This window comes from Actinia tenebrosa, unplaced genomic scaffold, assembly GCF_029948245.1.
Source record: "Actinia tenebrosa isolate PJP-AT-01 unplaced genomic scaffold, QUT_ActTen_1.0 PGA_scaffold2__45_contigs__length_23673736, whole genome shotgun sequence".
NCBI classification, from domain to species: Eukaryota; Metazoa; Cnidaria; class Anthozoa; order Actiniaria; family Actiniidae; genus Actinia; species Actinia tenebrosa.
Window position 1 is genome coordinate 6823813 of NW_028292579.1, and position 27917 is coordinate 6851729.

The window sequence follows — 27917 nt, forward strand, 5'->3', positions numbered from 1 at the left end:
GATATCAGGTGATAATGAGGCGGCATTCTTTTATGTAATTAAGTTCGGTGCATGGAAAGTTCGACGTTTGTATGGCAAGCCGTTACTGCCAAAAGGGATCGAGATTTTTTTAAGGGGGGTTGAAATTTTTTTCTTTGTCCAGATTAACTTTTTAGCGATCGAAATATATATATACACTGTTCAATTTTTTTATTCCAGCCTCAGTTGCTGCTAGCGAGTTTTTCTGCTTATTCTCGCTAGCGAGTTTTATCGAGGTGGAAATTCTCGCTAGCGAGTTTTTGAACCGAATTCTCGCTAGCGAGTTTTATCGAGGTGGAAATTCTCGCTAGCGAGTTTTTGAACCGAATTCTCGCTAGCGAGTTTTATCGAGGTGGAAATTCTCGCTAGCGAGTTTTTGAACCGAATTCTCGCTAGCGAGTTTTATCGAGGTGGAAATTCTCGCTAGCGAGTTTTATCGAGAAGATTTGCTACACAGGAAGCCCAATAATAAGTTCACTGATGACATTTCATGATTCATTTCGTTAAGCACATGGTTCTGTAATTCAAAAAAATCCTTCTTTGCTTTCTTCGCCTATTTCTTACGTGTTTTACCCTGCTGTTTTTGTTGGCTATGAATCCAACTGTGCGTAAATTGCTGGAAAATATTGCGAAACTAAGCGAGGAGCTACAAAAACCAACTTCGGGTTCACAAGCTGTTCAAGAACGGGAGGTTTCTCAAGCGTTCGGGAGGTCATCTTCACAATCTACTTCATCGCCATCATCGCAAACTAGCAATGCCGCGGCTTCGAGTTCTTTGGCTCAGGGATCCACTTTATTGGCGAGTTCCAGTCAAACCCAGAGATTTAGGCTTGGCTATAACTTTATGAGAAATAAAGGCGGTTCAAAATCAAGACAAAAACATAAAGTCCAAGCAAAGAAGGTGTTTTTGAAAGATGTTGTGTTACTTGGGGGGCCAAAAGATAGTGTAGTACCACGGCAAGGCACCAAAGTTCTCTTGATGGAAAACAAACACATAGTTTCAAGTGTGGAGTTTGACAAGAACTGGGATCATTCGACTGTTGTGGATAAGGTTAAAGGCTTGTTTCCCGACAAGCTTGGTGAATTTGATGAGGTAGAGTTATTGATGCCTGTTCATCACAAGCTTATGGTGCCTCAACTTTCTCCTGGTCAAACTTTAAGTGCCCAGCTAATTCAAAAAGTTTTTAAAGACAAGCCCATCTATGTAAGACCTCCGAAGGAATTACTGGAGATTTACGAAGAACCCCCAAGTAAGAAGAAGTACGAGGAAATTGAGGTAAAGTTAAGCTTAATTTAAAGCCATGAAAAGTCATAGAAAAAGGAATTTGTATTTCTGCTTTATTCTTGAGTTCAACATGGCCATCGATGTGAAAAAGCATCTTTATATTAGTAATGGAGAAAAATTCAGCGTTCTAACGCAAATAAAAAGGAGTGGATTTAGCAAAAGCCATGCACAAATATTTTTAGCTGAAAATATTGGTGTATAATACCTAACTTTCTTGATAGGGGGAGGGGTGGGCTCACATAAACTCTGCCCTTGCCAAAATGATTTTTTTCACTTCCCTCTGCACTTAATTACAATTATCTAATGTTTTTTGCCATTTTTGATTACCAGATTCACAGTAGTGGCGATGAAAAAAATGATGATAAAAAAAGTGATGATGAATTTAAGTACTCTGCATTTCAAGGTGTCCTTAATAATTACTGTATTCCATTAGCCATTGTTACTCCTCATAATTGCAATGCATACAAATTTCCCTCTGCAGCTCATGTAGAAAACGAAAATATTTATTATACTTCAACCTTAGCGGTTGCAATCAGTGTGTTTTTAATAAACCTACCTATCTATATATCCATCCATCTATCTATCTATCAATTTATCAAAACCAATTGCAAAGTAATGTTTCTTTCTTCAGATCAAGCTGAATCAGCAAGGCCTATAAGTGAATCTATTGCAGCAAGTGGTACTGTAATTATTTCAAATTTTACTCAAATATCATTCCAGAACCCTTTGAAATAAGTTTAAGTGCAATCCGTTATTTACTTCAGTTGAGATATCCTTGACCAATATTAGGGTTAGTTTATATTTTCCTCAGAACAATCTGGATTGGCTGTTGAGGAATTAAGAAATGTAACTGGTAATGTAACCATTCATGTTAATCCATTTAAATTCATAATGTTAACGCCAGGAATGGTTTCTAATCAGGTTAGACCCTTAGCTAAATAAGTATGAAATGTAATGATCAGTGCTTGCATTGAGAATTTTTGTTAATATTTCACAATTAAAACTTGGGGTTACTTTGTGTTTAAAATAACTTAGCCCAGTACAAGAAATTTACTTTTTGTTCCTTTTCCCAGATCAAGCTACACTGCATAATGATGAAACCGCTGATAAAAATGGTACTGTATGCACTCATTGCAGAAGTATAAAATTTTTAGTCTATTTAACTAACTGGAGCCAGTCGTACAAAGGCTGAATAAAGTTATCCACCAGATAACTTTATCCAAATGTATAGTATTTGTATAGATTTCATCCACTGGAAAAGGATTTTCAAAGAACGAGCAAAGAGCTATAGGTACTACTAAGTTTGGCAGATTTTGGTCCAAGTCCATTAAGTTTCCAGAATAATTTGTCCTTCTTAACAAAGTAAAAACCTAACTGCAGCCTTTTCATATGAAGAAAAGATTTTAGTCAAAACGAGAGAGTATATCTATTTACAATCAAAGTTCTTTCATTCCAGGCAAAAAAAAAACTCATGTACTATATAATATTTTTTTTAAAATGACAAGAATGTTTTTTATTCCTCAGATCAAAGTGAACTGCCCAGCAACCAACACACAAATCACTACCATCATGACTCAGAGACCCCTACCCCATTACCTACTGATGTCAGTTTCTATGATGCAATAATAGAGGAAATCAATAAAAAGGAACTCACTGATCCTGTAGAAATCTTAAGACTTCTACAAACACATCTTGTTAAGGGAAGAGATCTAGATGTTGTTGATGTAAGCAATAGCTCAGAAGGTGCCACAAATTACATTTGTGTAGACCGTGAGAACATTCTGAAGACAACCTTTTCAGAACTAGAATCCATTGAGAATTTTTTGCTAACATTTGAAGTAGACTTCATGGGAGAGTTGGCCAAAGATTTTGGTGGGCCCAGAAAAGAGTGGATCCGTCTTGTAAATGCTGCAATGAAAGACAAGTACTTTGACAAGGGTCTGAGAGAGTACCTTTCTGATGAATATTACTATGTAGGGATTATGCTGGGAGTGGCACTCCTGCAAAATGGCCAATTGCCAACTATTATTCCTGAAGACATGATTAACCAGCTGATATACCCAAGCATCAACAAGTGCATTGTCAACCTACAAAAAGGGCTTAACAAGTTTGGATTGGTTAGAATTTTCCAAAGAAAGCCTGTGTTACTTTATCTCCTCAAACCAAGGAGTGAAACGTTGAATGCAAAAATGTTGATTAAGTTGCTATCTCCAGTTTTTGCCCCAGACGGTTCTACTGCACATTCCAAAGAAAAGGAGGTCTATGCAATTTTTGTGAAGTACATCAGGCAAGTTGCAAGTGGTAGACGGGCACCAGTGATGTTGACTTCCATATTGGCCTTCGTCACTGGAGCAGAAGAGGAGCCAGTTCTTGGTTTTGCCAAGCATCCAAGTATCACATTTGCCCATGGATGGACAAACGACCTGGTAATCTGGCCTTTGTTATTTGCTTCTATTATTTGGAGTTCTTAAACACTATTCATACTTTGAAGTGATGAATGGTGCTTGATGACAATTAAGGTGTCCAAAAATTGGAAAAAGAAAGAAATGGGTTGTATTTTTGATGCGTTGATCCCAATAATTCAGCCAAATAATGTTTCCTAAAAATCTTAGCATATGTTGGGGGGATAGGGCAATTTGGTTAGCATAAGGAAATGCATGTCTACTTGAAATCTTTGGGATGATGATGATAAGACAGTGATATCTAATACCATACATTTTTATTATACTTCAGGCATCAGAAAAGTCTGTCTGTTATATACCAACAGCTCACACCTGTACCAACAACTTAGTCCTTCCCAGAGGACCACTTCTCAAAGTTTTACCTTCTGAAGAGAAGCTGTTTGAACTGTATGATCTAGCCTTTGCCAACAACCATTTTGGTGTCATGTGATTATAAAGATATTTATTCATACAAGAGACTTTTTGCTATTCATGCCATAGTTAATACTTTGCTTTTAAGCATTTATCATTATATATTAATGTTGTGTTCAAGTTAATGGAAATATTCCCATGCCTTGGCTAAGTGGCTAAATTGCTTAATGCACTGAGTGTCAATACCTATTAATAGGCTAGAATTGTTTCCCTAATTACATTGTTTTGTTTACATTGAATTTTCGGATCAAGCAGTTCACTTTATTGATTATTACTGTATGTCTAGAAACAAAAACTGTTTTTAAACAGTTCAAAACAACAAGCATTACATTTATAATATCATATAACACTTTGGGGTTTCAGATTAAATTTTATCATTTTGTTGCTGACATATGTTTTGCTGTTTCACCATGTAGCACTAGATTTAAAAAGATTATTTGTTAAGGAAAAGATAGTTGGCAGTACTTAATAATAGTAAGTAATCATTTTGTGGGAATAAATTTTTATATCTATTTAGAGTATCAATCCTTATTTTACGAGCATCAGAAGGCACATGGTTATGAACACAGCCTAAACAAAGAATCATATTCTTTAGGGAATGACACATGGCCTGAATCTTGAAAAACAGTGTAACGCAATGAATAGGGTTTATCCAGATATTCACTTAAGGTTGGACGTGCGTGTGGAGGGAGGAGGAAGGGGAATAAGATCGATAATCATGGTGTTGATAACGTGAATCAAGAATATTATGCTTTGAAGAATTCCAAACCTTGACAAATCATTATTTCTACTAGCCTTCATACTTGTTTTGCACAACGGCATTCTATTCTAAGGTATCAATGAAAGAACGTGTAGCACAAAAATGATTAATTCCAGAGTCACCATCATCAGTTAATGGATTTACAGTTCTTTCTAATTGTGCCATTTCAATCTCTCCAAGACTAAAGAGACACTCAGGGACAGCAACGTTGTTGACATCAGAAATGTCAAGAGGCATTACAGTGTCATAATCAATTCCATAGCTGTCAATATCAAAGTCCAGCACACTGTCACTAGGGTTTGCTATCATTCCAGAATTCCAGAGAGCAAGTGGTGAACAGTGACTTGCTGTTCGCATGCCATGATAATTCCACTGTTCATTAAATTCGTAAAGTGACCTTGAAATACGGGGGAGATAAACATAGTGGAGAGCAAAGATGTCGATTTCATCATTGGAGTTGAGTATTCTGTGTTGTTCCATGTGTCTGAAAATGGCCATATAGTAATGGTTGACAACACGATTGACCTCCCTCCATAGCCTTTCAATCCTTGTATTGTGCACACTCCTGCCAGTAATAAAACTGCCTCTCCCTGTACCGCGACATGCAACCATGAACCTTGCTACATCCCAGTTCTCCACACCACAGTCACCTCTAACTCGACTAGGAATACCATAATTGTCTACACCTTGTTGAAAAAAATGGAGTGCAGTTTCAGCTAAGTTGTTATTTGCACATTTCAGGAAGATGATTGTTCTACTGTAGCCGTCTACACAGCCATGAATTACAAAACGCCAACTGATCAATTTATGATTAGTGTCAATGTGCCATAAACAGTTGGGTGCTGGGACATTGTAAACACGACGTTGTATTGAATTGTTCCTCCTGAACGCCCTACCAACAGGATCAAGGTGGTACAATCGCTCTCTAATCTTCCAACGTTGAACGTACACTCCCCTACTCTTTAGACTTCCACGGATATAGCTTTCTCCTGCTCCTGGAGTGAGTGATGCTACTTCTTTAAGGACCTCATCCAACTCTGAGTTTGTAATCTGTGAGAACGTCCGGTTTAAATTAAATTGCTGTACTCGTCGGTACAGTGTTCGTTCACTAATATTCAAGCAACAAGCTATTTGGGACCATGTCATCCCGGTTTCTCTCAGACTCTCCAGCTGTTGCTTTGTTACTACAAATTTTGGGCGCCCCATGGTCTCCTCGGTGGGAAGCTGGTAGGTTGATTCATGGCTTTCCTCTTCTTTCTCGGCTGAGGATAGCCATTTATGGTAAGAAAAGTCATATAGCTCTTTTACCAGCCGGAGATTTTCACTGTCGGTAGTATTGCTATCTTGGTTGTCGTTATTGTTCTTAAACTCCAAATCATAAATAATTCCTGCCAGGATGCCTAAATAGTATTCCAATTCCCTACGGCGATATTCAAGTAGTAGCAGGTCAGTACAACCTTCCAGTTGCTGCAAAACTTTATCAATACCAACGAAAAACTCCTTTAGTTCTTCTTTGTGCGAGAGCGCCGCCATCTTTGATATATCACTCTGACCCAAGCCCTCCATACGCGCCAGTATCAATGTGGTTAAATGTAATTTAGGCTAAGTTAGACTCGAGGTCAATGACATCTCGCAGTAGCGTTGTCCGGACGCATACCGCTATCTCCGCTGTCAACGCATTTATTACCTCACGCGATCGTTGATCGACTGAGCTAGCAAGTTGTTTATAGCATGTCGCAATCTATTCTAGTCGATCTCTGTGGCCTGTATGAGATATGGATCATAGCTATCATTACGAAATTCGATAAGACGCTACACACGTGATCACGCTAGCTTAATGCCAACCACGCGAACCTTTATTCGCCATCGCTATCTATCGCTAGCACTTGCTATACGACGCTATTACGCTATTACGCTATTACGCTATTACGCTACAACACGAGTTTAATTTCCCGCCCGCCATCCCTACCACTGGTACAGGTAAGTAGAGGTAAGTATTCCATTGACTGATCGCGGTCAATGTGACAGGTGTTCGGTGGGTGGTGACAGGGTGACCATGGTTACCGCTAACTTGTGCCTGGCTCCGCCCATCCCACCGAATATGCACCTAACGCCAAGCTCATCATTAACGATGAGTTTAACGTGTCATTGAAGCATGAAGAAAACTCGCTAGCGAGAATTTCCACCTCGATAAAACTCGCTAGCGAGAATTCGGTTCAAAAACTCGCTAGCGAGAATTTCCACCTCGATAAAACTCGCTAGCGAGAATAAGCAGAAAAACTCGCTAGCAGCAACTGAGGCTGGAATAAAAAAATTGAACAGTGTATATATATATTTCGATCGCTAAAAAGTTAATCTGGACAAAGAAAAAAATTTCAACCCCCCTTAAAAAAATCTCGATCCCTTTTGGCAGTAACGGCTTGCCATACGTTTGCCCTAGGCCTTAGAGAACTTATAATTAACAATCCCTCACTAAGAATCTCTTATAATAGTGAACAGAAATATCTTGTAAATTCTAGTTTTAAACCTTGTCGAGTTTGAATAAAATAACTCCCTTTCCATCGAAGCGGTGATAACTTCAAAAAGTAGGAACGGGATTATGGTACACGGTTTTCGCATTCGTAGCCGCAAATACGATAAATCATCTTCTGTTCATGTCATTCATGAAGTGCCTAACCACTCCATCAAACTAAAACTTCACCATCACTTGAGATAAACGAAATAATTTCGGAACAATATTCAAGGAGTCTTTTCGCCGATTTTAATTAATTGCTTCAGATTACATATAATCTATGATTGTTTTTTTACAGAAACTAAATAAATTAGCCAAAATAAGACATTGTTTCTACAGGTTTTAACAGAGTTGATAGCATAGGCTACCAAAAGCCATCACTAAATATAAGACTTTATAAAATATAAGAAATCTAACTCAATTTAGATTTCCAAGGGTCCTTAAGTACTTACGTAACTCAAACAAAGCTTAGTTAAAACTTTAACAATGTTAATAGAGCATTTCAGATGCTAAAAATACTTTCTTAAAACACTCTTGAACTACAAATTAATCCTAAAAACGAGGTGAATTGTTGGAGCCTAGTACAGCTTGTCACCCGGAACAGAACGGTTCGTACTCCGTTAAGCCAGGATATCGTATAATGAATCTGTCAATATGTATGATAAATTACACTACACTCCGTATATATACAAACATATAAAGATAAATCCTTTTTCAATCAATGAGTGACTTTCTGTGAGGTTTCTCGGTAATTTTTACGTAAAAAACAAACCACACGACAGGCAAAACACTCGTCCGGTTTACTCTCGGCCACACCACGTGTTCTCGGCCTCGTAGTCTAAGCTTTACACTCTACCAACTGTGTTATAATTTACAATCATTTAATGATTCCAATATTCTTTCTTCGACTTACCGTGAGTCCATAAAGCACCACAATAGCAAGAATAGTTGAATACATCTCAAAGCTGTAGAGTCTTGGTAGCGAGAAGTATTGAAAGTCTGTGTTACTTGATGGTCTAACAAAACGTCTGGAATGACATCGCTGAGCAACTCAGTGTCGTGACCCGAACAAACCAGAACTGAACCACGTCATCTCAGGCGGTTTGTTTGATTGGGTCGTCTTGGTCTCCTGATACACAAAATAGAAAGAAAAAACCTCTTGAGTGGCCAAGTATTTTTACGTTTCCTAGAATCAGACGCTTAAACAAGTCTACACGTAGCTGTACATGTGATCTTCGAGGTTACGGAGCAATGTAATCAAGATGCGAGCTTGAAATTCAACAGATTATGTACAAGTTCATTTCCGGCATCGCATTAGATGTCTAAATTCCTTAGTAAACGAGACCTTCAAACCGGTTTAGATAAAACAGTGCTCTTTTTCTGGACGCTAAACCACAGTTGAATTTAGAGAACACCTTCGGATCGCCATACCCTGCATACCGCAAGCTCGGAAAATGCATCAAATATTTCCCGCATTTTCTACACGCGTGACGTAATGTGATGAAAAGTAATCCAACAACAGTCATTTTCTGCTTCACGAAGAATCTCCAGCTAAATCAAGTAAAATCTGTTAAACAAGGCTCCAGTCCTTCTTTGCGAGTCCGTGCATGTTTTATTTGAATTGTTTTAGGTTTGGCAAAGTGATTGCATATCAGCGCGCGGTAGCGATCATGTCACTACATGTTGTGACTACCAGGAATATTGATGCCAAAAGAAGGAGGTTTCGGTCTCTATCAAAGCGCAGCGCCAGGAAGGTGATGTGGCGCCTCCTCGGAGGCATGCAATGGCGCGCTCTCCTAACACGCGGCTTCTCGCCAATGTAGTCATAATAGGCTCGTTCCCCAGAGACATAGCAGGGTAAACAGAGTAGAAAGAGCGGAGTTGTTTGTTGGTTCTCTCCTGTGCTTCAAGGGTTTCTCTCTGGGTGCACCAGTTTTTCTCCTGGAGGGCTACAAAAATCAACACTTCCTTTAGGATCGTCTGCAATAGGATAGTCACTGTTTTAATACAAACATTGACGTCAGGAATCATTGAAATTTGCCAACCATTACAATAAAAGATCTCTTTTTTCAGTAACCAATAGATCTCTGGTTAGTGTATTAATATCAATAGTTGATATCAGCGCAAACTTCGCTATTGGCCTTTGCTGTAACATTTTATTTCTTATAGTTTTATTTTTCATTTCAAGAAATTTGCTGTATTAATTCCGTCAGGTGAAAAGCATGTTTCTTCCTGGGACACACAGGGTGCATGTTTAGCCGGAGGGAGACAATACAGGACAGAAGTAGACAAACCGGATAGTACTCCTGCAGACCTTGTAGATACCGGAGTTTGAGGACGGAAACCCTTCTACGTATTTCTTCTGGAAATATCCACAAGGTCAAACAAGGTTAAGATTTCCATTTTAGCCGACAAGTTGTGGGAGTTTCGCAATTGCAACCCAAAACACCAGTTCAAAATCTCCCCAAGTCAGTGATTTTTTTCAAACTTTACTAAACCAGTTGCAATTCCAGATCGATCGCGCAAGGTTTCCAAAGGCTGAAACAACCCATCTTGCAGTTACCCTGTGTCTAGGGCCCCACGCAGTGGTCGTTCAAAATCAATCTTGAAAAGTAATATGAGATTGAGGAAGGTCAGAGGATGTCATATTGAAAAACCTAAAATATAAAGTGTTGTCTGCACTGCTTGAGTTTCAGGAGCACCCGACGGGCAAGTTTATGGTTTTGTATTTAAATTGACCTAGAACGTTTATAAGTGTTTATCTCTTTCATTTTTGAGTGAAAAAAAATTTCGCTGGGAGAGAGTTACCCTCTCCGCACTCCCAGCAAGACCGTGATTATATTAGTCAGCCAGCAATATCAAATGTTTAGTGGTTGCCAGCCAGCAGCGAAATGAGAGAAGGATGATTTTGCCAGCCAGGACTCGTTCGTGCAATGTGTTTGAGCCAGCCAGCATCTTAATCGCTATATTTCCGCTAGAAAATATAGGGTATTCAATGGAGTAACACTAACGCAATATTTAACTTGCTTTTATGGGGGGGGGGGGGGGGGGGGGGGGGGGGTAGGGGAGGGGGTCTTTAGTTCAAGAAAGCATAATGATGAAAAAGAGTGAGGGAAGGCAGACAGACAGACAGACAAGAAGAAAGAAACAATTTTTATATACGTATTTGTAAGTTATGTTTAATAGTATGTTTAAGGCATTAAATCCTCAAATACAAATTACACAAAAGAAAGCAGTATGGAAAATTTTACGCCCTACTGAAGCCATTAATGAGCGTATTACACTAATACAGATCGAAATCACGGCCTTAGTAACTTCACTCCAGCTACCCTTTATCGTTAACAATCGTCTTAGAATATTCGAATACAGTTTTATCAATACAATTTGAATAATATACAGTTATGTAAAATCTCTTGAATTATGTTCAATTCGAAGCAAATTAATATACATCGTAACTTTCTTCTTTTTTTTTTTCGAAATTCTTATTATTTTTCCGTTTTTCTTCGATTTTCTCTTAAATTTTGCTATCGTATTTAACTTCTTAACTAAGCCCTTACATGCAGAAATTTCCTTGAATTATGTTGTATAATCAACGGTTTATATATCTCTGGCCGTAAAGCCTTGATAACTCTTGAAACATAATACAGTAGTCCAATAGCCTGGGAACGAACTCTCCCACCAAATTCCACCTGACCCAGTCACTGTGAGCGAATTGAATTAGAATGCCAGGAAAGGCACAGTTCTTAAATCGATGACGAACGGAGAAGAAGAAGATGCATTACCAAGAAGACCCAGACACTGTGAGCGAATTAGAATGCCAGGAAAGGCACAGTTCTTAAATCGATGACGAACGGAGAAGAAGAAGATGCATTACCAAGAAGACCCAGCCACTGTGAGCGAATTGAATTAGAATGCCAGGAAAGGCACAGTTCTTAAATCGATGACGAACGGAGAAGAAGAAGATGCATTACCAAGACGACCCAGTCACTGTGAGCGAATTAGAATGCCAGGAAAGGCACAGTTCTTAAATCGATGACGAACGGAGAAGAAGAAGATGCATTACCAAGAAGACCCAGTCACTGTAAGCGAGTTAGAATGCCAGGAAAGGCACAGTTCTTAAATCGATGACGAACGGAGAAGAAGAAGATGCATTACCAAGAAGACCCAGCCACTGTGAGCGAATTGAATTAGAATGCCAGGAAAGGCACAGTTCTTAAATCGATGACGAACGGAGAAGAAGAAGATGCATTACCAAGAAGACCCAATCACTGTGAGCGAGTTAGAATGCCAGGAAAGGCACAGTTCTTAAATCGATGACGAACGGAGAAGGAGAAGATGCATTACCAAGAAGACCCAGTCACTGTGAGCAAATTAGAATGCCAGGAAAGGCACAGTTCTTAAATCGATGACGAACGGAGAAGAAGAAGATGCATTACCAAGAAGACCCAGTCACTGTGAGCGAATTAGAATGCCAGGAAAGGCACAGTTCTTAAATCGATGACGAACGGAGAAGGAGAAGATGCATTACCAAGAAGACCCAGTCACTGTGAGCGAATTAGAATGCCAGGAAAGGCACAGTTCTTAAATCGATGACGAACGGAGAAGGAGAAGATGCATTACCAAGAAGACCCAGTCACTGTGAGCGAATTAGAATGCCAGGAAAGGCAAAGTTCTTAAATCGATGACGAACGGAGAAGAAGAAGGTGCATTACCAAGAAGACCCAGTCATTATAGCAAGGATCATCAGTGAAAACCAAGTCACTGACTGTATTTTACGATATCAATCATTAAATTTGCTCTAAGATGATGTGCTTCATTAAAGGACCATTGGAATTCAGTTTTTCCGTCGCATATATCTTGTACACAACATACCACTCCCACGCCGCAACTTCCGTGCCCTCTTTTAATGTTATTATTACTTTTTGAGGGCTGATCTGGCATGGGACTGACAAAACGCTCAAATTTCCATTTCTTTGGATGAAACTCCACACGTCCAGACAAGTCAAGCAGTGTTTTAAGGGTGTTCTTGCAACTTTTGATGTATGCAGCGGACAAAGGGAGGTGCAAGCCATCATCACAACGTACTGTTTGTTCTTCAACATAAAACACAGCTAGCCCCCAGTGACATTCGCTGATATGGGCAGGCAAAAAGAAGACGTCAGTGTCTTTAATGTTGTATATCCTGCACACTCGTGATAAAATATTTGTTTGGACATCTCTGGCAGTAACAAACGATGGCAATAGAGCAAATTTGTCCCTGGATATTGCTTTATTTGCTCTTTGGCAAAACACTTGAATGAAAAAATGAATCATTTCATCAGAAAGATATCTCTCGCCACAAAGCCTTGATAGCTCTTGAGACGTGATACAGTAGTCCGATGACTTGGCAACGAACGTTTCCTCTAAATTCCATCTGTCTAATAGTGCTTTTATCACCATATCGCGGTCTTGCTTTGGATATCGCGTAAACGTATCGTCGATCCACCTTAGTTCTGTCTGTACCTCGTCTTTTAGGTCTATCATGCGATGGTATCTTAGCAGTGTTAACAATCCTTTCATAGAAAAACTTCCAAAGCCATCGATGCACATTGCAAAATTTTCCTTTCCTTTTTTATTCCTCAAGCAGTTTAAAGCATCTTCTAGTCTTGACTTAGGTGGGATGGAAGACAACGTCAAAGGGTCTGTGAATGTTGTTTCTTTTTCTTTTATTACGAATGGCAGGTCTAGTGATATATCCACTGGCGGAATGTGTGCTTCGGCCAGGATTCGTCGAGGGGTTCTGAAGTTATCGTCGTTGCGCAATAGATCATGAATGAATCCGTCACCTTTACGGATGGTTGTTGTTTTATCCAGAACATCACAATCGTCATCAACCATTCCTAGAGGATTACGAACTTTCTTTTCCGAACTGTTTCGTTTGTCAAATGCCTCACATTCGTCATCAGAAATTACGATGAGACTATGATCTTCGTCTTCTTGGGAGTGGATATCAGAACTTTCGAAGTTTTTTCGTGTTATACTACAAGAGGACGATACAGTCGAGCTATCTACCAAAAGAGGAATATCATTTTCATCAACGAATGTTACGTTTCTTGTGCTACTTGGTTTTCCTTTCTTTAAGGTTAAGTTTTTTCGGAATAAATGTCCTTTATCTTCCTTCGTCGTTTGGCGCCGAACCGAGTTTCGTTTCCGCGATGATTGGGTCTTGATGTCTGCACTTCTTTTGACATCCGGCTCAAGCACTTTTTTCTCGAACTTGCAGACGGGCTTTTTTTCTTGACGTTTTTTCTTGTGGTTTGTTTTCTTAATATCTCCTTCGACTCGTTGCTTAGAATGAAGTGGCTCCTGGGAATATTTTGAAGGATCTACTACATGTTTCCTTTTTCTGCCAAACCTTGACGTGGAGGAAAATTCTATGGCACCATTGAAGGAAGAAGCTGGTAGCCACATGTCATCTTCCGGACCATAGTTTTTGAAACGCACCCTAAACTCATAAAGACCATCTTTGTTCAACCTGCGTTCAGTTATTTCTTCAACTTCGTAGAAGCCATCTTCAACTGAACTAGATGATTTGTTTTCATCGTCATCTTCTTCATCATCATGCAGAGCTTGTGGCGGATTACATGCTGTAGGGCGTTGAGAGAATCCCATGTCATTAAGCATTTTGCGGGAATTGAAATGGAGGGTGAAAAGGCCTTTTACGGAAGCATGTGGTAAAAGCTCAACAGGGCCTAGAACAGAGGATGCACTTTTCCATGGAGTAAGGATCACTTCATTTTTAATGGCATACATCTCTTCTTCTTCATCATCATCATCATCATAAATGGAGCACCTAAGTCTCACTGAAGCATTGGGCTTTAGTTGAAAGCTAGCCACGTCTGATCCATCGAAGGATTGAATAGCTTCTATTCTTCCAATGTCGTAGTACTTCTTCCCCTTGACAACTGCTTTAAGGGCAATGTCGCAGAATCTTACGATGTTGTGTTCAGGATTTAATGGGGCCTTTCTAGGGAGATACTTAGCAGCTACATGTCTTTTGTTCCTCGATCTTGATATGTATTCCCTTGGTAAAACAAGCTTTACTGCTTGCCTAATATGGATCATGGTAATTCCTTTCGTATCACGCTTTGAAATTTTCCACTTTTTATCCTGCTTTTTTAGATTAGATTCCTCCATACTTTCGTCTTCGGCTTCTTCAGCTGCACTGGAGTCAATGTCTTCGCGATGTTCGAGATGTAATGTTGCTACACATTCGCTCTCGTCGTTTTCACTCTCAAGTACTGCTTCTACTTCCTTGCTGATAGTACTTTCGTCACTATAGAAAGACTCTTTTAGCTTGTTGTAATCCTTGTTCACGGGATTCTTTGCTATAATCATGTTGTCTGGGTGCTTAAAAGTGTAAGGGGTTTCCCAAGATTTAGCGCGCTTCAGAAGTTCTACGCATGCTGACGGCATGTAGGTTTCAAATAATTTCTGTCCCATACTTACTCCCTTGCGGTGAGATTCTTTTTGTTCCAGTAAAAAGTCACTGTAGCTGGCAGGGTAGTCGTAACCAGGTTTTTTAGAGGCTTCTTCTTTGTTGTTTTTAAATCCAAATGCAAGACGGCGACGTTTTGAACTAGACTTGACATTGATTCCAGCTCCTGCAAGTTTTTGCTTCACGTTCAAGTTGTACTGTACGCTGGAACTTCTGTGCAGCATATCAACATAAGATGGCTGGGCGTCGAGTGTTTGAATCTCATTGGTCTTTCCTTGCATTTCGCTTATGATGCGTTCAGTGGTCTTTGTGCCTGAAAGATTTGGCGAGGCAAAATATGGGCCTAGATCTTTGAAATGCATGAACATTGCTAGTTGGTGAGCGGTTGCAGCCGCAAACAAAACTTCTGCTGAAGAGTAACATCCATAAGTAATGAAATGTCCTCTTTTCGCTGGATCATGTTTAGCACCAGGATTTGCATGTAGGCGCAGCTTCTGTAATTCGAGACATTTCTTCCAAAGACGTAAGATCGTGATGGCACATGATATTGAACACTGTACATCTCCTGGGTATCCAAAGTCAGCTTTCCTAAACGGTTCTATAAGATGATAAACTGCTCTTATATATAGGCTTGTTGCCTGTGAGCCTGGGATGAACTCATCAAGAAGATCAGCAGTTCGTAGGGTGAAAAGTCTTTCACATGCGTCGGAATTCTGGTCAAAGAAATAGATTAGAACAAGATCCATAGCGTTAAATCCACAATCCATTCCTAGCTCTTCACATTTCCTACGAAGATCTTGAAGATGATTGACTGTGGCCAGCCGAGTAGTTTTCTTTCCATCTTTCCAAAAGGTAAGCTCACGCGTTTGATATTTGAGGTTTTTAAGGAACAATCTTTGTGCATGATCATAGTCAAGATAGGCTATGGAAGGAAGGGACCAAAAGTAAGGAGCAAGAAATCGTTCGTCGCTCTCACCAAGACCAAGAAAAACTACTCCCTTGTTGACTTCATTGTGGCTTGGCGTCATCAAGTGGATAGCGGCTGACAAAGAAAAACCAGCAGCATCAGTGGAAAAGCCCATCAGATTTATGGGGAGCTGTCTAGGCTTCCCATTTTCATCGTAAAACGCGAGAAATCTCAAATGTTCCCAGTATTTCAACAAATGTTGTGCTTTATACCCGCTGTCTGGCGTCGGCCACATACAGTAAATTACTGTCGGTTTTTCATGTGACGTGAGTGAAACAAAATTATGCACCGAAACAGTTTTTGAGAGTTGTTCGGAGGAGACCAAGGCATCTGAAAACCGTTTTAGGGCGGTAAAATCATCTGGGTCTCCTTTGCTTACATCTCGTCTTGGAATAGGACGCGTATTTTCTTGGTTCCATTTTTTGACGTCTGGGTCCCAACTCTTTCCTAGAAGAACTACTTTTCCATCTCTGTTCAAGTAAGGCTGAATATATCTTAAAGCTCTAGCACCGTCACTTGATTCGTTTACTGGCATCCCTTTGAACAAAGTGGCTGCACTGGACAAAGCTGACTGATTAATCCCTGGATCAAGCGTTTGTGTCTTTGCATGACTGGAAGCGGTAGTCACTCTTGCTAGTCCAAAAATTTCAGACAAGATGGCATAGTTTGCAGGCCCCAGCTCATTACGAAACAGACCACTAATATCCTTCACCAAGTCTACATAATGGTGATTGTTCTTTTTTAGAAGTTTCGACACAAGATTTCTAAGAACGAGGACTTGAATTGGATTGGATTTAGCAATACCGCTGTTCATGAGACGATTCAAGTCTAATGCAAACTTAAAATCGTCTTTGTTCTGGCAGGAGGAAAGTAGTTTTGATTCCCATTCGAAGGGTGTCAGATTAATTTTAATAAGTTGTAAAACTTTTTTTTCCGCTTCCTGTCTCTTTTGCTTTTCTTTCGATAGGGCACTCGCAAACTCCATTCTTCGAGCATACCTGGTGTTAAAGCCCGCCAAACCAATTCTGTTCTCATAGCCTTTGTAGGCACTACTTTGACGGTGGCGTATGGTGTCCATCAGCTCTCGCTCTTGTCTTGCGCATGTGGTACACGTGAAAGGATGGTCGCCATACGACAGTGCATAACCTTCGCATGGAGGTTGAATGCTCTTGATCCCTCCTTCTATATCAATGCTTTTTCCATGCACAGTTATTTTTCGGTATAGGGGTATGAAAAGAGATCGTGAAGAATTATTGGCTTTGTCTACTATGTCAGCTGCATCAAGGGGATGCTTCTTTTTCCAACCATTATAACTGGAGCAGTCCTCATGTCCTATCACTGATTTATAGCATTGCAATACACCGTTAGATTTCATTTCCTTGAAAAGAGATAGGACTGTTGTGCGGCGAATCTGCTTGTCGTTTAAGAAATGTTTAACGACCTCTGGGTCCCACAAGTAGCAACATTGAACTTTTTGCATTTTTTGAGATCCAGAGGTCCCTTCCCGTTTAAAGAAGGTGTAAAGAAGCTCGTGATTTTGGGATTGACTTCTGTTTTCATTCTTTTCGGTGCATCATCGTTTAGGATTGCATCTTGATCATCTTCACTTTCTAAGAACTGGAGGGCGTCTTGGTGATACTTGGAATAAAAATGCTGTTTTGTTTGAACAACACCAGAAAATTCGAGTTTTGCGCTACCTTCAAGTATGCTCTGTGTGTTCACCGTCTTTGATCTAATAACATGGCGGCTTTTGTGATTTTCCAGTGCCCATTTCTGATGAGGAATGCAGAGTTCGCACCTTATTGTGCTTTTACCTCTGTATGTGAACTGTGGGAAGAGTTCACCGCTTGTTGCGATTGGTAAAGTGGTCTTTTTCGAAAGGCTTCCGACTTTGAAAGGTGGAAATGCAGCAACTAGGAACGATCTCATTCGCGCATCGTTCGAAGAAGAAATAGGCCCAGCATATTGATAGCCATAGGTATTCTTGGCAAAAAAAGAAGAGAGATACTCCATGAATGTCTTTGGCTTTCCTGGAAGATTTGCAGAACGCATCTTCTGAATCTTTTTGTGGTGAAATGTAAAGAAGTCTTCACTTGAAGAAGATGTCAGAGAATCGTCAAATAGAAGTTCGCCATTTGACGAGTCTTCAATTTTACCATTTTCCGAATCTGAAGACACCTCATAAGACGACATTTCTACGTCGGTTTCTTCTTTTTCTTGTTCTAATTCTGAGTAAAAACTTTCTGATTCTGAAGAATCTTCTTCTTCATCTTCTTCTTCATCTTGCTCATTTTCTGAGTTACTTTCACTCTCAATCTCAGAAGCGCTTTTAAAGAAGTTCTCAGGTGGGATGTCTGGCGTACTTGGGTTTGACTGCTCTTCCGGGAGTAACTGGTTGGAATACGCGCCTTGGCTTTTCTCGATATCCAAAGGGTCAGAAGAGATCACAGGTGGAATGTCTGGCATACTTGGGTTTGACTGCTCTTCCGGGAGTAACTGGTTAGAATACGCGCCTTGGCTTTTCTCGATATCCAAGGGGTCAGAAGAGATCACAGGTGGAATGTCGTAAATGGGCTGTTGGTGTTTTTGTGTGAACTGCTCTTCTGAAAATTCTTCTCCTTTTTTTTCGATGCCTCTGAAGCCCACTTTCTTTCCTTTGCGAGTAACTGGTAACACTCGACCTATGAAACACGTCTGCGATAAAACGTTTCCAAGCATCGAAAAAAAACTTTTGCCTGTCTAAGAGTGCCATTGCGCTTGACTGATATTTGCACCAAATATCATCTTTACTTATAAAGGAGTCCAGGAAGCCAATATTGAATGTCGTTGAAAACCACGAACGCAAGTGTTCCTCGGGCTTTAAACATAAGGATATGATGCGTCAGTTTTGTAATGGGTTTCTTGAAAAAATGCATATGCACTGAGAACGATTAGTCGAAAATGCGGTACCTTGACATTCTGATCGATAGTAGGACATTCCATTACTTGTGAGCTTCCTTCGCCGCACTATACACAAAAACAAACAGTCAGCAATCATGACGTATTAATTGGAAAGTTTCTGATCGAGGCAAATTCGTATACATTTTTGAATATGATGTATAAAAACAACGGAAATTTGCCGTTTCCTTATATAACAAAAGATGATACTCCAGATTCAAAAGCTAATTAATTATCATGCTATTTTCGTTCTGAATTGCAAGAACGTTCCTAAAACAACAAAACATTACTATACCTTTGTCAATCGTTTTCCGCACTATTTTGTCGGGATGGAGTTCGTAATTCTTGAGCCTTCAGGTGCATACGAGCTTAAGTATCCAGCAGTTTGATGTTCATGAAAGTGAGAAAACATGGAATGCGTTATTCTCAAATAAGTAAAGAGAGAAGAAAAAGAAGACAAAAATTAATATTGTATGAGATTGCTAAAAAATGAGTCGGCTGCAAGCTTAACTATAAGCATATAATATTAGAAGAAAGCTTAAGTCCCCTAATGTTTATAGTGAGAAGGCAAAGACACGGTCATAGGTATGAGCCAGTGTTTTGTAAACCACTTATAAACATCACGCCATCTGATAATATTAGAAGAAAGCTCAAGTCCCCTAATGTTTATAGTGAGAAGGCAAAGACACGGTCATAGGTATGAGCCAGTGTTTTGTAAACCACTTATAAACATCACGCCATCTGATAATATTAGAAGAAAGCTCAAGTCCCCTAATGTTTATAGTGAGAAGGCAAAGACACGGTCATAGGTATGAGCCAGTGTTTTGTAAACCACTTATAAACATCACGCCATCTGATAATATTAGAAGAAAGCTTAAGTCCCCTAATGTTTATAGTGAGAAGGCAAAGACACGGTCATAGGTATGAGCCAGTGTTTTGTAAACCACTTATAAACATCACGCCAACTGATAATATTAGAAGAAAGCTTAAGTCCCCTAATGTTTATAGTGAGAAGGCAAAGACACGGTCATAGGTATGAGCCAGTGTTTTGTAAACCACTTATAAACATCACGCCATCTGATAATATTAGAAGAAAGCTTAAGTCCCCTAATGTTTATAGTGAGAAGGCAAAGACACGGTCATAGGTATGAGCCAGTGTTTTGTAAACCACTTATAAACATCACGCCATCTGATAATATTAGAAGAAAGCTTAAGTCCCCTAATGTTTATAGTGAGAAGGCAAAGACACGGTCATAGGTATGAGCCAGTGTTTTGTAAACCACTTATAAACAACACGCCATCTGATAATATAAGAAGAATGCTTAAGTCCCCTAATGTTTATAGTGAGAAGGCAAAGACACGGTCATAGGTATGAGCCAGTGTTTTGTAAACCACTTATAAACATCACGCCATCTGATAATATTAGAAGAAAGCTTAAGTCCCCTAATGGTTATAGTGAGAAGGCAAAGACACGGTCATAGGTATGAGCCAGTGTTTTGTAAACCACTTATAAACATCACGCCATCTGATAATATTAGAAGAATGCTTAAGTCCCCTAATGTTTATAGTGAGAAGGCAAAGACACGGTCATAGGTATGAGCCAGTGTTTTGTAAACCACTTATAAACATCACGCCATCTGATAATATTAGAAGAAAGCTTAAGTCCCCTAATGTTTATAGTGAGAAGGCAAAGACACGGTCATAGGTATGAGCCAGTGTTTTGTAAACCACTTATAAACATCACGCCATCTGATAATATTAGAAGAAAGCTCAAGTCCCCTAATGTTTATAGTGAGAAGGCAAAGACACGGTCATAGGTATGAGCCAGTGTTTTGTAAACCACTTATAAACATCACGCCATCTGATAATATTAGAAGAAGGTCCTTAGAAGAAAGCTAAAGTCCCCTAATGTTTAGAGTGAGAATGCAAAGAAACGGTCGATGTCTTTTCAGATTTATTCAATTGAGGTCGGTTTAACCGTCCCCGTAGAAGAGCTCTACTCAAAATGATGAAATAGTAAGTATGTTAATGAAAGTACAGAGAATAGTTGAGCTTTTGAATCTAAAAAATGTCCTTATATTGTATCAAGGTCAGTGAATAACAGACTTGTGAACCTTTTAACTAAGGATCGGCTTTTATGTCAGCAGAAAAGAAGGTTTTGCCTGAGCAAAATCCCCCCTCCTCCCAAATTTCTTTAATTTATCCTGGAATTCCTGGATCCTTGGAATGAACTAAGTGGTTTGAAGTTATGAGCTGCTTTACTCTGCTCTTGCACGAGATCACATATAAGTGTTTTATTCAAAGCCTTTACTTAATACAACTGACGGGCAGAACCCGGGAGGCAGAATTGTGACGCATTAGGTAATGGGACTCCATGCTGGCACGGCCTCGTCCAATTTCGGCAGTCCTCGGAATTTTTCTCGTTCAATTAGCCAATTCGGAGTTGAGCAGGGGATTGGGTACTAATCAAAGAAATATTTATCTAATTACGAAGCGAACCCTATCACATGAAAGGCAACCAAAAGGAATTAGCAAATTTACCAATTTTTAAAACGTTTGGATAAATACTAGCTGAACATTATTTTTTCAAAATTTTATCAAATTAACAGAAAATGTATGGTTTTGCGGGACGACGGTCAAAATCCCCATACATTCTTTGTTAATTGCAAGACCTCTCATAAATTGGGTATTTTTCCAAATGGTCTGTAATTTGGAATCTATACTAAAGTTGGTAAGATCGAGATATGATTAGTTTTTCGTTTGGCTCAATAAGACAGAAATTACAGCCCACTTGATAACTTCAAAATGGCCAATTATTTCTTAATTGGACAGCATGGAGTCCTATTACATATACTAATTAGGTGGGGGGGAAAACGTGGCCTTTCATAATGAGAACAAAATCTATTGATGCAAAACACTTCTCGTGTTCAAGGCGCAGAAGTTATTATGGGGCGGCGAGAGACCGGTTCAGCATTTAGTAGCAAAATCTCAAGCAACTGATAAGGAAATTTGGCTGCCTTTGTGATTTGGATTTCCGTTTTGTTTTAAGATAATTGTTGGAGTGAAAGCACTGGCCAAGCTAAATTAGTTTAATTATTTCGAATGGATTTTTTTTTTACTCTATATTCATGCGTGTTCTAGATGACTAGGAAAACTTATTGTTTCACAGTTCTGGGCCAGTCATAACTATATGTATCAATGATCGAATTCTGTAATCTCAGATGACTTTTCTAATCTTATCAGTGATCAGCAGCCTTGGATATTGTTTGTGCCGGACTGCGGGTTACTGACTTTGTCTTATTTTCAAAATTTCATCATCTCTAAAGTTATCCAAATGTAAAAATATAAACGTGTTATAATGTCCTCGTAAGGCCAGAGACTCGATTTCCCTCTTGTAGAGTAAAAAAATATCGTCTAAACCTTCTCTTAATTTAACACAAAAACGGCCGTCGCCGTGTGGTGCATACTTGTGTGGCCATGAGTTGAATGACAACTAGGCTTATAACCCAATTAACTCGCCAGTTTATACGAATCGATTCATCATTTTGAGGAAGATACTGGTACGTTTTGGTTCAGAAAATGGAACCCAAGAAAAGTCTTTATTTTCAAGAAAAAGATGGCGCACCGATGGGTGAGCGCGTTAGAGCAGTGGGAATGGTGTTCTATGGGAACAAAGATTTAAAAGTCGGAGAGGTTTATAGATTAAAGAGACAACGAGATAATCCAAAAGACATATGCTGTCTTGAAATCATAGACAAGTTTGGTAGACCGAAAGCAGTTATCAACAGGAATACAGCAGTAGTGTTGTCCCCTTTGTTAGATAGTGGAAAATTGGAGAATGCCGAGAATGGTAAGTGCAATGCAGTTTTTCTTGCATCGTTTTCAAGTTACAAGTAAATAAAATGAACTTTTTTTACTTTTTGATTACATATAGTATGATACTCGAAGAAGCCAAATGGAGTAGAGGTGACCGAGGCAGGCCAGCGAGGGCCCACAAGATAAAGGTCATGGCGGTTATTACACAATCTTCCAATATTGAAAACTTTCTTGATAAAATCCAAAACACTTATCAACGGCTGGAGGAGTGAACCGCCGTAACTAAAAATATCTCACTTAAGCAGCATATGCACTGTTTAAATTTTCTCTTGTTGAGTTTGTGTTTTTGACAAATAAATAAATTTCAGTTGTTATTAATACTTGTGTTCTCCAGTTGTGAGTTGTTTCCAAATTTAAGCATCTGATTTTTGAGAAATTTTCATCATTTTTTTATGGCAATAGACGTACCATAAACAACTTCAGTATATCCTGACGCTTTGAAAGATCCTATACAATTATTAGCATATTGTAAAAGCACCCCCTACATGGAATGTTCGTTGCGCAAATCACCTTTATCAACAGGGAAGGTCTGGACGAATAGATAAGGTCGAAATGTCATCATATCATGTGCGCCAAAAATGAAGAACGTGATTCAAGTTTTGACGTGAATTCTTTGCCAACATTTCTATTATTTTTTTCATTGTGTTTATTTATTACGATTATACACCCAAAATAACGGCATAGTGTAAAACAAGGACTGGACTCTTGGACCCTTTGACCCTGGACTCTTGGACTATTTGTTGGACCTACTATTGAACCATCATATTTCTTGCCACTATTAGAAAACATAGTCAGTGGTCTTTGCATTTTCTATAGGGTGTACGATTTTTATTTTGTTGCCTAATGGCCGCTTTCAAGTAATTTCTCAATGAATGAAACATGTTAAAAAGGTACTGACTGCTATTGAATGCAAAATAATTCGTCTTTAAAGGAAAAACAACTTGTTTTTCTTTTCTCTTAAGAAAAGAATTTTTTGTTTTACTCTATTGGTTTCGCTTTTCACTTTACTTAAAAAAGTAAAGGCAATGCTATTGGAGATACAATGAAATAAACCTTCGTCAATGCTCAGAGTCAGCTAGATCGGGATGATTGCCTTATAGATAAGATAACATTTTAAAATACAAATAAGCATAAGAAATATATGTTTGCTAGAATCAAAGTAGTGATCATTAAAAATATGCAGCCCGGCATCTATATACAAATAACGCCTTTTCGGCAACTTGCTTTGCATCTTATCAGCATTTAGCTTGGAGAAACCGGACATCTAGTCATTACAGAAGGGGTTCTTTTCTGACAGCATCATTGATGTCTTAGTTAATTATACTTTTATGGGTGTACATTTACATCGCCAAAAACATCCCTCTCGAACAAACCCTAAATTAGAATAAAAAAAGAACGGAAATTTGAAGCTATAGCGAGAGTTACACCACAGTGCTACACTGCTGTGTGTTAGGGGTTGGAGGGGCTAACAGTCGTAACGCCCTTTCAGTGAAAGTCAAATCTTCAGTATCGACACACATGCGAGGTATTCAAAGCGATCAATTTGTCCAAGGAGGTGCTCCACAAATAAATGAAATACTAAGCCATGCTCAAAATGCAGCAAGCCAGAAAACTATATAACGAATATGCAACTATACATAGGAGATATTTTCGGTAAAGATTCAAAGTGGTAAAACGTACCTTCTCGTATTCCATGAACAACTGAGGAGAAGACCACTTTTTTCTTTGTCATTCATACATGCTGGCGTTATACCTAGAGAAGGGGAGATTCCAAATTTGCCCTGATAACTAACCTTAAAGTTAATTTATCGTCGCGATCAAAAATGAATCCACACGCGATATTCAAAGGGTGTTTTTTAGAAAAAATAGTAACTCAGTTGTGGCTTGGATGCCTCAGTTACTTGCAAATTATTGGGATTACTTGTTTTGCCGATTAAATCTTCTTACGTACTGACTAGCAGTAGTATAAATACGGAATAGTATAATAGACTAACTCTAACTTTAAAAGGTTTTTTCATAAATTGTCAGTCGGGTTTTTTTCTACTTACCAGAAAAGCGGCATTAATTATATCGACTGCATCTTGTTCCACCTATACCGAGAAATCATAAAAAGATTTAGTCGCGGCTTGTCCAGCAACCAAATCACAATTTCGCAAATTGAATCTACATCTATTCATAGTGAAAGATGCTTACGTGTTAAGAAGCAAAAGTACTTGATCAAAAATACCACTAGATAATAATAAGTTTTGTTCTTTGCTGTGTGAGACGTTCGCAAACGGACCCAGATACTGGCTATATAAATGGCCTCGTTTCCCTTCTTGCTTCGTTAGCCTCTTCCGCAGTCCCTTGCTCGGCCGCTGCACTCTCCGCACTTATTCACCCACGTGCTATTATGAAAGAGGAGAAGCTTTCGAGGCAAATTTCCCAGGTATCTTTTCACACTTTGGTATATGTTGAACCAGCCAGCGAAAATTTACATAATGCATAAACTTCCAAGCTAGGAAAAAGGCTAAACACTCATTTAGGCAGCCAGTATCAAGTAAATGTGTCTTTTTGCCAGCAAATACTTACAATGTATCAGATTCTCCCAGCTAGCAAAAAATCACATGCGGAGCGGATATTTTGCAGAGCGGCTCCGGCGGGTGCTCTTGGAGTTTCTTGGCCATCGGCATTTCTAATCAGATGAGATTCTGCCGAGCATATAACGAAGGCACGCAAAGGTTTACATGGCTTTTCCGTGATTGAATTAATAATCTTGTTCAAAAATCTAATGAGATTTATCACTGCAGGATGGATGGCGAAAAGGCTAACAGGGTCTACAACCCACTTGGATAACGGCTACGAATAGAATTGAAATTGAAATTTGATTTTTGCGGAGGGAGGAAAACCGAAGAAAACCCTTGAAGCACAGGAGAGAACAAACAACTCTACTCACAGCTCGGGAATCAAACACGTAAAATAGCAAATGTATACTGATTATATAGTTTTTACTGAGCTTTAGTTTACGGAGCAGTCTTTGGCCTCGTTTCGCGTAAAGCCTTTAGTAAGTGCTAATACTTTTTAAAACGTTTCTGGAGTAGATAACGTTTTTGCAAGTGATATGGAAGTTTGAAATGGCTAATTTTCTTATTTTTCCCTCGTAAAAGGGATGTTATTTAGAAGGTTTTTCCTTTAACGCAAACGTAAAACTTCAGTTGACAAGTAAAACGTCTTCAGAATTTAGTAAAGTAAAAAAATCGAAAGAAATTAAAAGTGGTAGAAAAACCACAAAAGAATACTTTTCTTCGGCGATAAAAGTTGCAAAAGGAGAAGTGAAATGTCATGTCTGTGGCGGTTTGCGGGAAGAAAAACATAATGTTTAATTGTTTTCTGGAATAATTTTCCGTTAAATGAAAAATAAATATTAATTCGTTTTAGTCGTGATCATTAGTGACTACTTAACTGTGAAAAGACCGTTTATCCTCTCACAAACTGTGATTTTGGCTCTCTCCAGCGTTACAACGAATACCTAGTGAGAATAGCTGCCAAGGTCAATAAACAAACAAGGGAAATCAGCACGCAGTTATTGTTGTAGCACTCTATTCCCTGCTCGGAATTCACCACATCAGCCAAGAAATTACTGGGATAACATCTTTCTCCAAAACACCGCTGACTTTCCGCTTGACTTGCACCAACACACCAACTCACATGAAGAGATAACTAGCTAAAAACTAGTGTGAGCTGCGTTGGTGTTTCTAATGAAACAGTAATGATAAAAGGGTAAATTTTACACCGTGAAAAGTTGAAAAAACTTACTGATGTTTCGGACGCTAGTCCTTCGTCGCTTCGTTGGTTATACTCCGACGAAGGACTAGCGTCCGAAACGTCAGTACGTTTTTTCATCTTTTCACGGTGTATAATTTACCCTTTTATCATTACTATATCACATAAGCCTAGCTAATACTTAGCCTGTGTACAGCCGCTCCCCATTAACCCTCCCCCCTACGGGGAAAATATGGGGAAGGAGGGCCCTATGTCAACACTCGGTACCATAGGGTGGGGCGGATCTATTTGACGGATAGTCGCGTAGAGGGAAGTGGTGGTGACAGTGCCTCTAAGATTTTGAAATTTTGATTTTCTGGAATTGCATTTCAAGTAGTTTGAGGAGATATTTGATATATTTAATATTTCAAAATTTGCTTGTATCTTTTGTTTAGACGTTAGTAGATCAGGGGTGTCTCTTTAGAGGATACGACCAAACCCCTCGAATCTCCCCTATCCCACCAGTCACCCGCCTCTACGATAGTATTCAATTCCTCGTTTCAGACTACCTGATAGTTTTTCGTTCATTTAGTATTGTTACTTTCTTTACCGTCAGAAAAAAATCTGGTTAGAATCTGCCCATTAGGAAAGGATCTGATTAATAGGGAGAAGATCCAGTCTAGCATGTGACACGAGATTTGTATATGTTGTTTTGAGTTTCCTGTGCTACAAAGGTTTTTCGCCGGGTCCTCCGGTTTTCCGCCCTCCGTGAAAATCAAAAACTGTTGATTCTAATTCGATCTCAGAATCAGAGGGCCGTTACGTCTTTATCCTCTTTGCGAAAAATAAAACGGCTGACGAATGTTATTCCTATAAATGTTTAGAACCGGAAACATTAGGCCCAAAGTAAAAGGGTCTATGATCTTGAGGTGAGCAAAGGCTACTTTATGAAAACTAGCTAAATAGCAAAGGCTAGACCTGAAAAAATAAAATAAAATTGATATAATAAAATCGATGTTAATTTGGCCGTAACGTTTTCCAAATTTAGAACATGTTTGAGTGACTTCCACAATCCAGGAGTGGCTTGTTTTTCAAATTTCTGACCTCAGAAGTGAGGCTAAGCCCGCATACACTGGAGTTTTAAGAGTCGTCAATAAAGTAGTTATGACCCCCCATCCAGCATCTTTTTTGTTAGGGAGGGGAGGGGTGGTCTAGATATCAGAATACGGGGGGAGGGGTGGTCATGAAGATGAGCGAAATATTTTAGGGGATTAATGAAATGGAATGTAGAGCAGGGTTCAAAGTACGAATTGCAATCACCAAGGCAGGAATTTGAAATATGAAATATGAATACATATTTTTATGGAGAGAAGAGTTTAAAAGCCCGATCAAAATCAGCAGAATCACTTGCTCATCAGCTTAGCTTGATAACAATGTCGATACTCGTTCAAGAATATTTCTATGCCTCGGT

General features: G+C 39.2%; 3 protein-coding genes across 5 annotated transcripts in view; 1 reads left to right on the plus strand and 2 right to left on the minus strand.

Moving 5' to 3' along the window:
- The window catches only part of LOC116300960 (uncharacterized), a 40881-nt gene extending 14582 nt beyond the window's left edge, over positions 1-26299 (minus strand). For both annotated transcript variants that reach the window (XM_089033854.1, XM_089033853.1), the window contains exons 1-2: positions 26148-26299; positions 8362-8577 (exon numbers count right to left, since the gene is read on the minus strand). In XM_089033854.1, coding sequence (XP_088889980.1) covers positions 8362-8406 — 45 coding nt within the window. In that variant the 5' untranslated portion in view covers positions 8407-8577; positions 26148-26299. The remainder of the gene's footprint in view (positions 1-8361; positions 8578-26147) is intronic.
- Positions 347-4688, plus strand: LOC148909100 (uncharacterized). 2 transcript variants are annotated; one of them, XM_089033770.1, is made up of 6 exons: positions 348-1294; positions 1634-1706; positions 1935-1982; positions 2377-2418; positions 2828-3729; positions 4037-4688. In XM_089033770.1, exons 1-6 carry the CDS (start codon positions 611-613, stop codon positions 4193-4195), a joined length of 1908 nt encoding a protein of 635 aa, XP_088889896.1. In that variant the 5' UTR covers positions 348-610; the 3' UTR covers positions 4196-4688. The 2 variants fall into 2 exon arrangements, with proteins under 2 accessions (XP_088889895.1, XP_088889896.1); XM_089033769.1 differs by having other exon boundaries at positions 347-1294; positions 1634-1982.
- On the minus strand, positions 2801-7356 carry LOC148909101 (uncharacterized). Its single transcript, XM_089033771.1, has one exon. The coding sequence runs from the start codon at positions 6500-6502 to the stop codon at positions 5000-5002; it is 1503 nt and encodes a 500-aa protein (XP_088889897.1). The 5' UTR covers positions 6503-7356; the 3' UTR covers positions 2801-4999.
- Positions 26300-27917: the final 1618 nt, after the last annotated feature.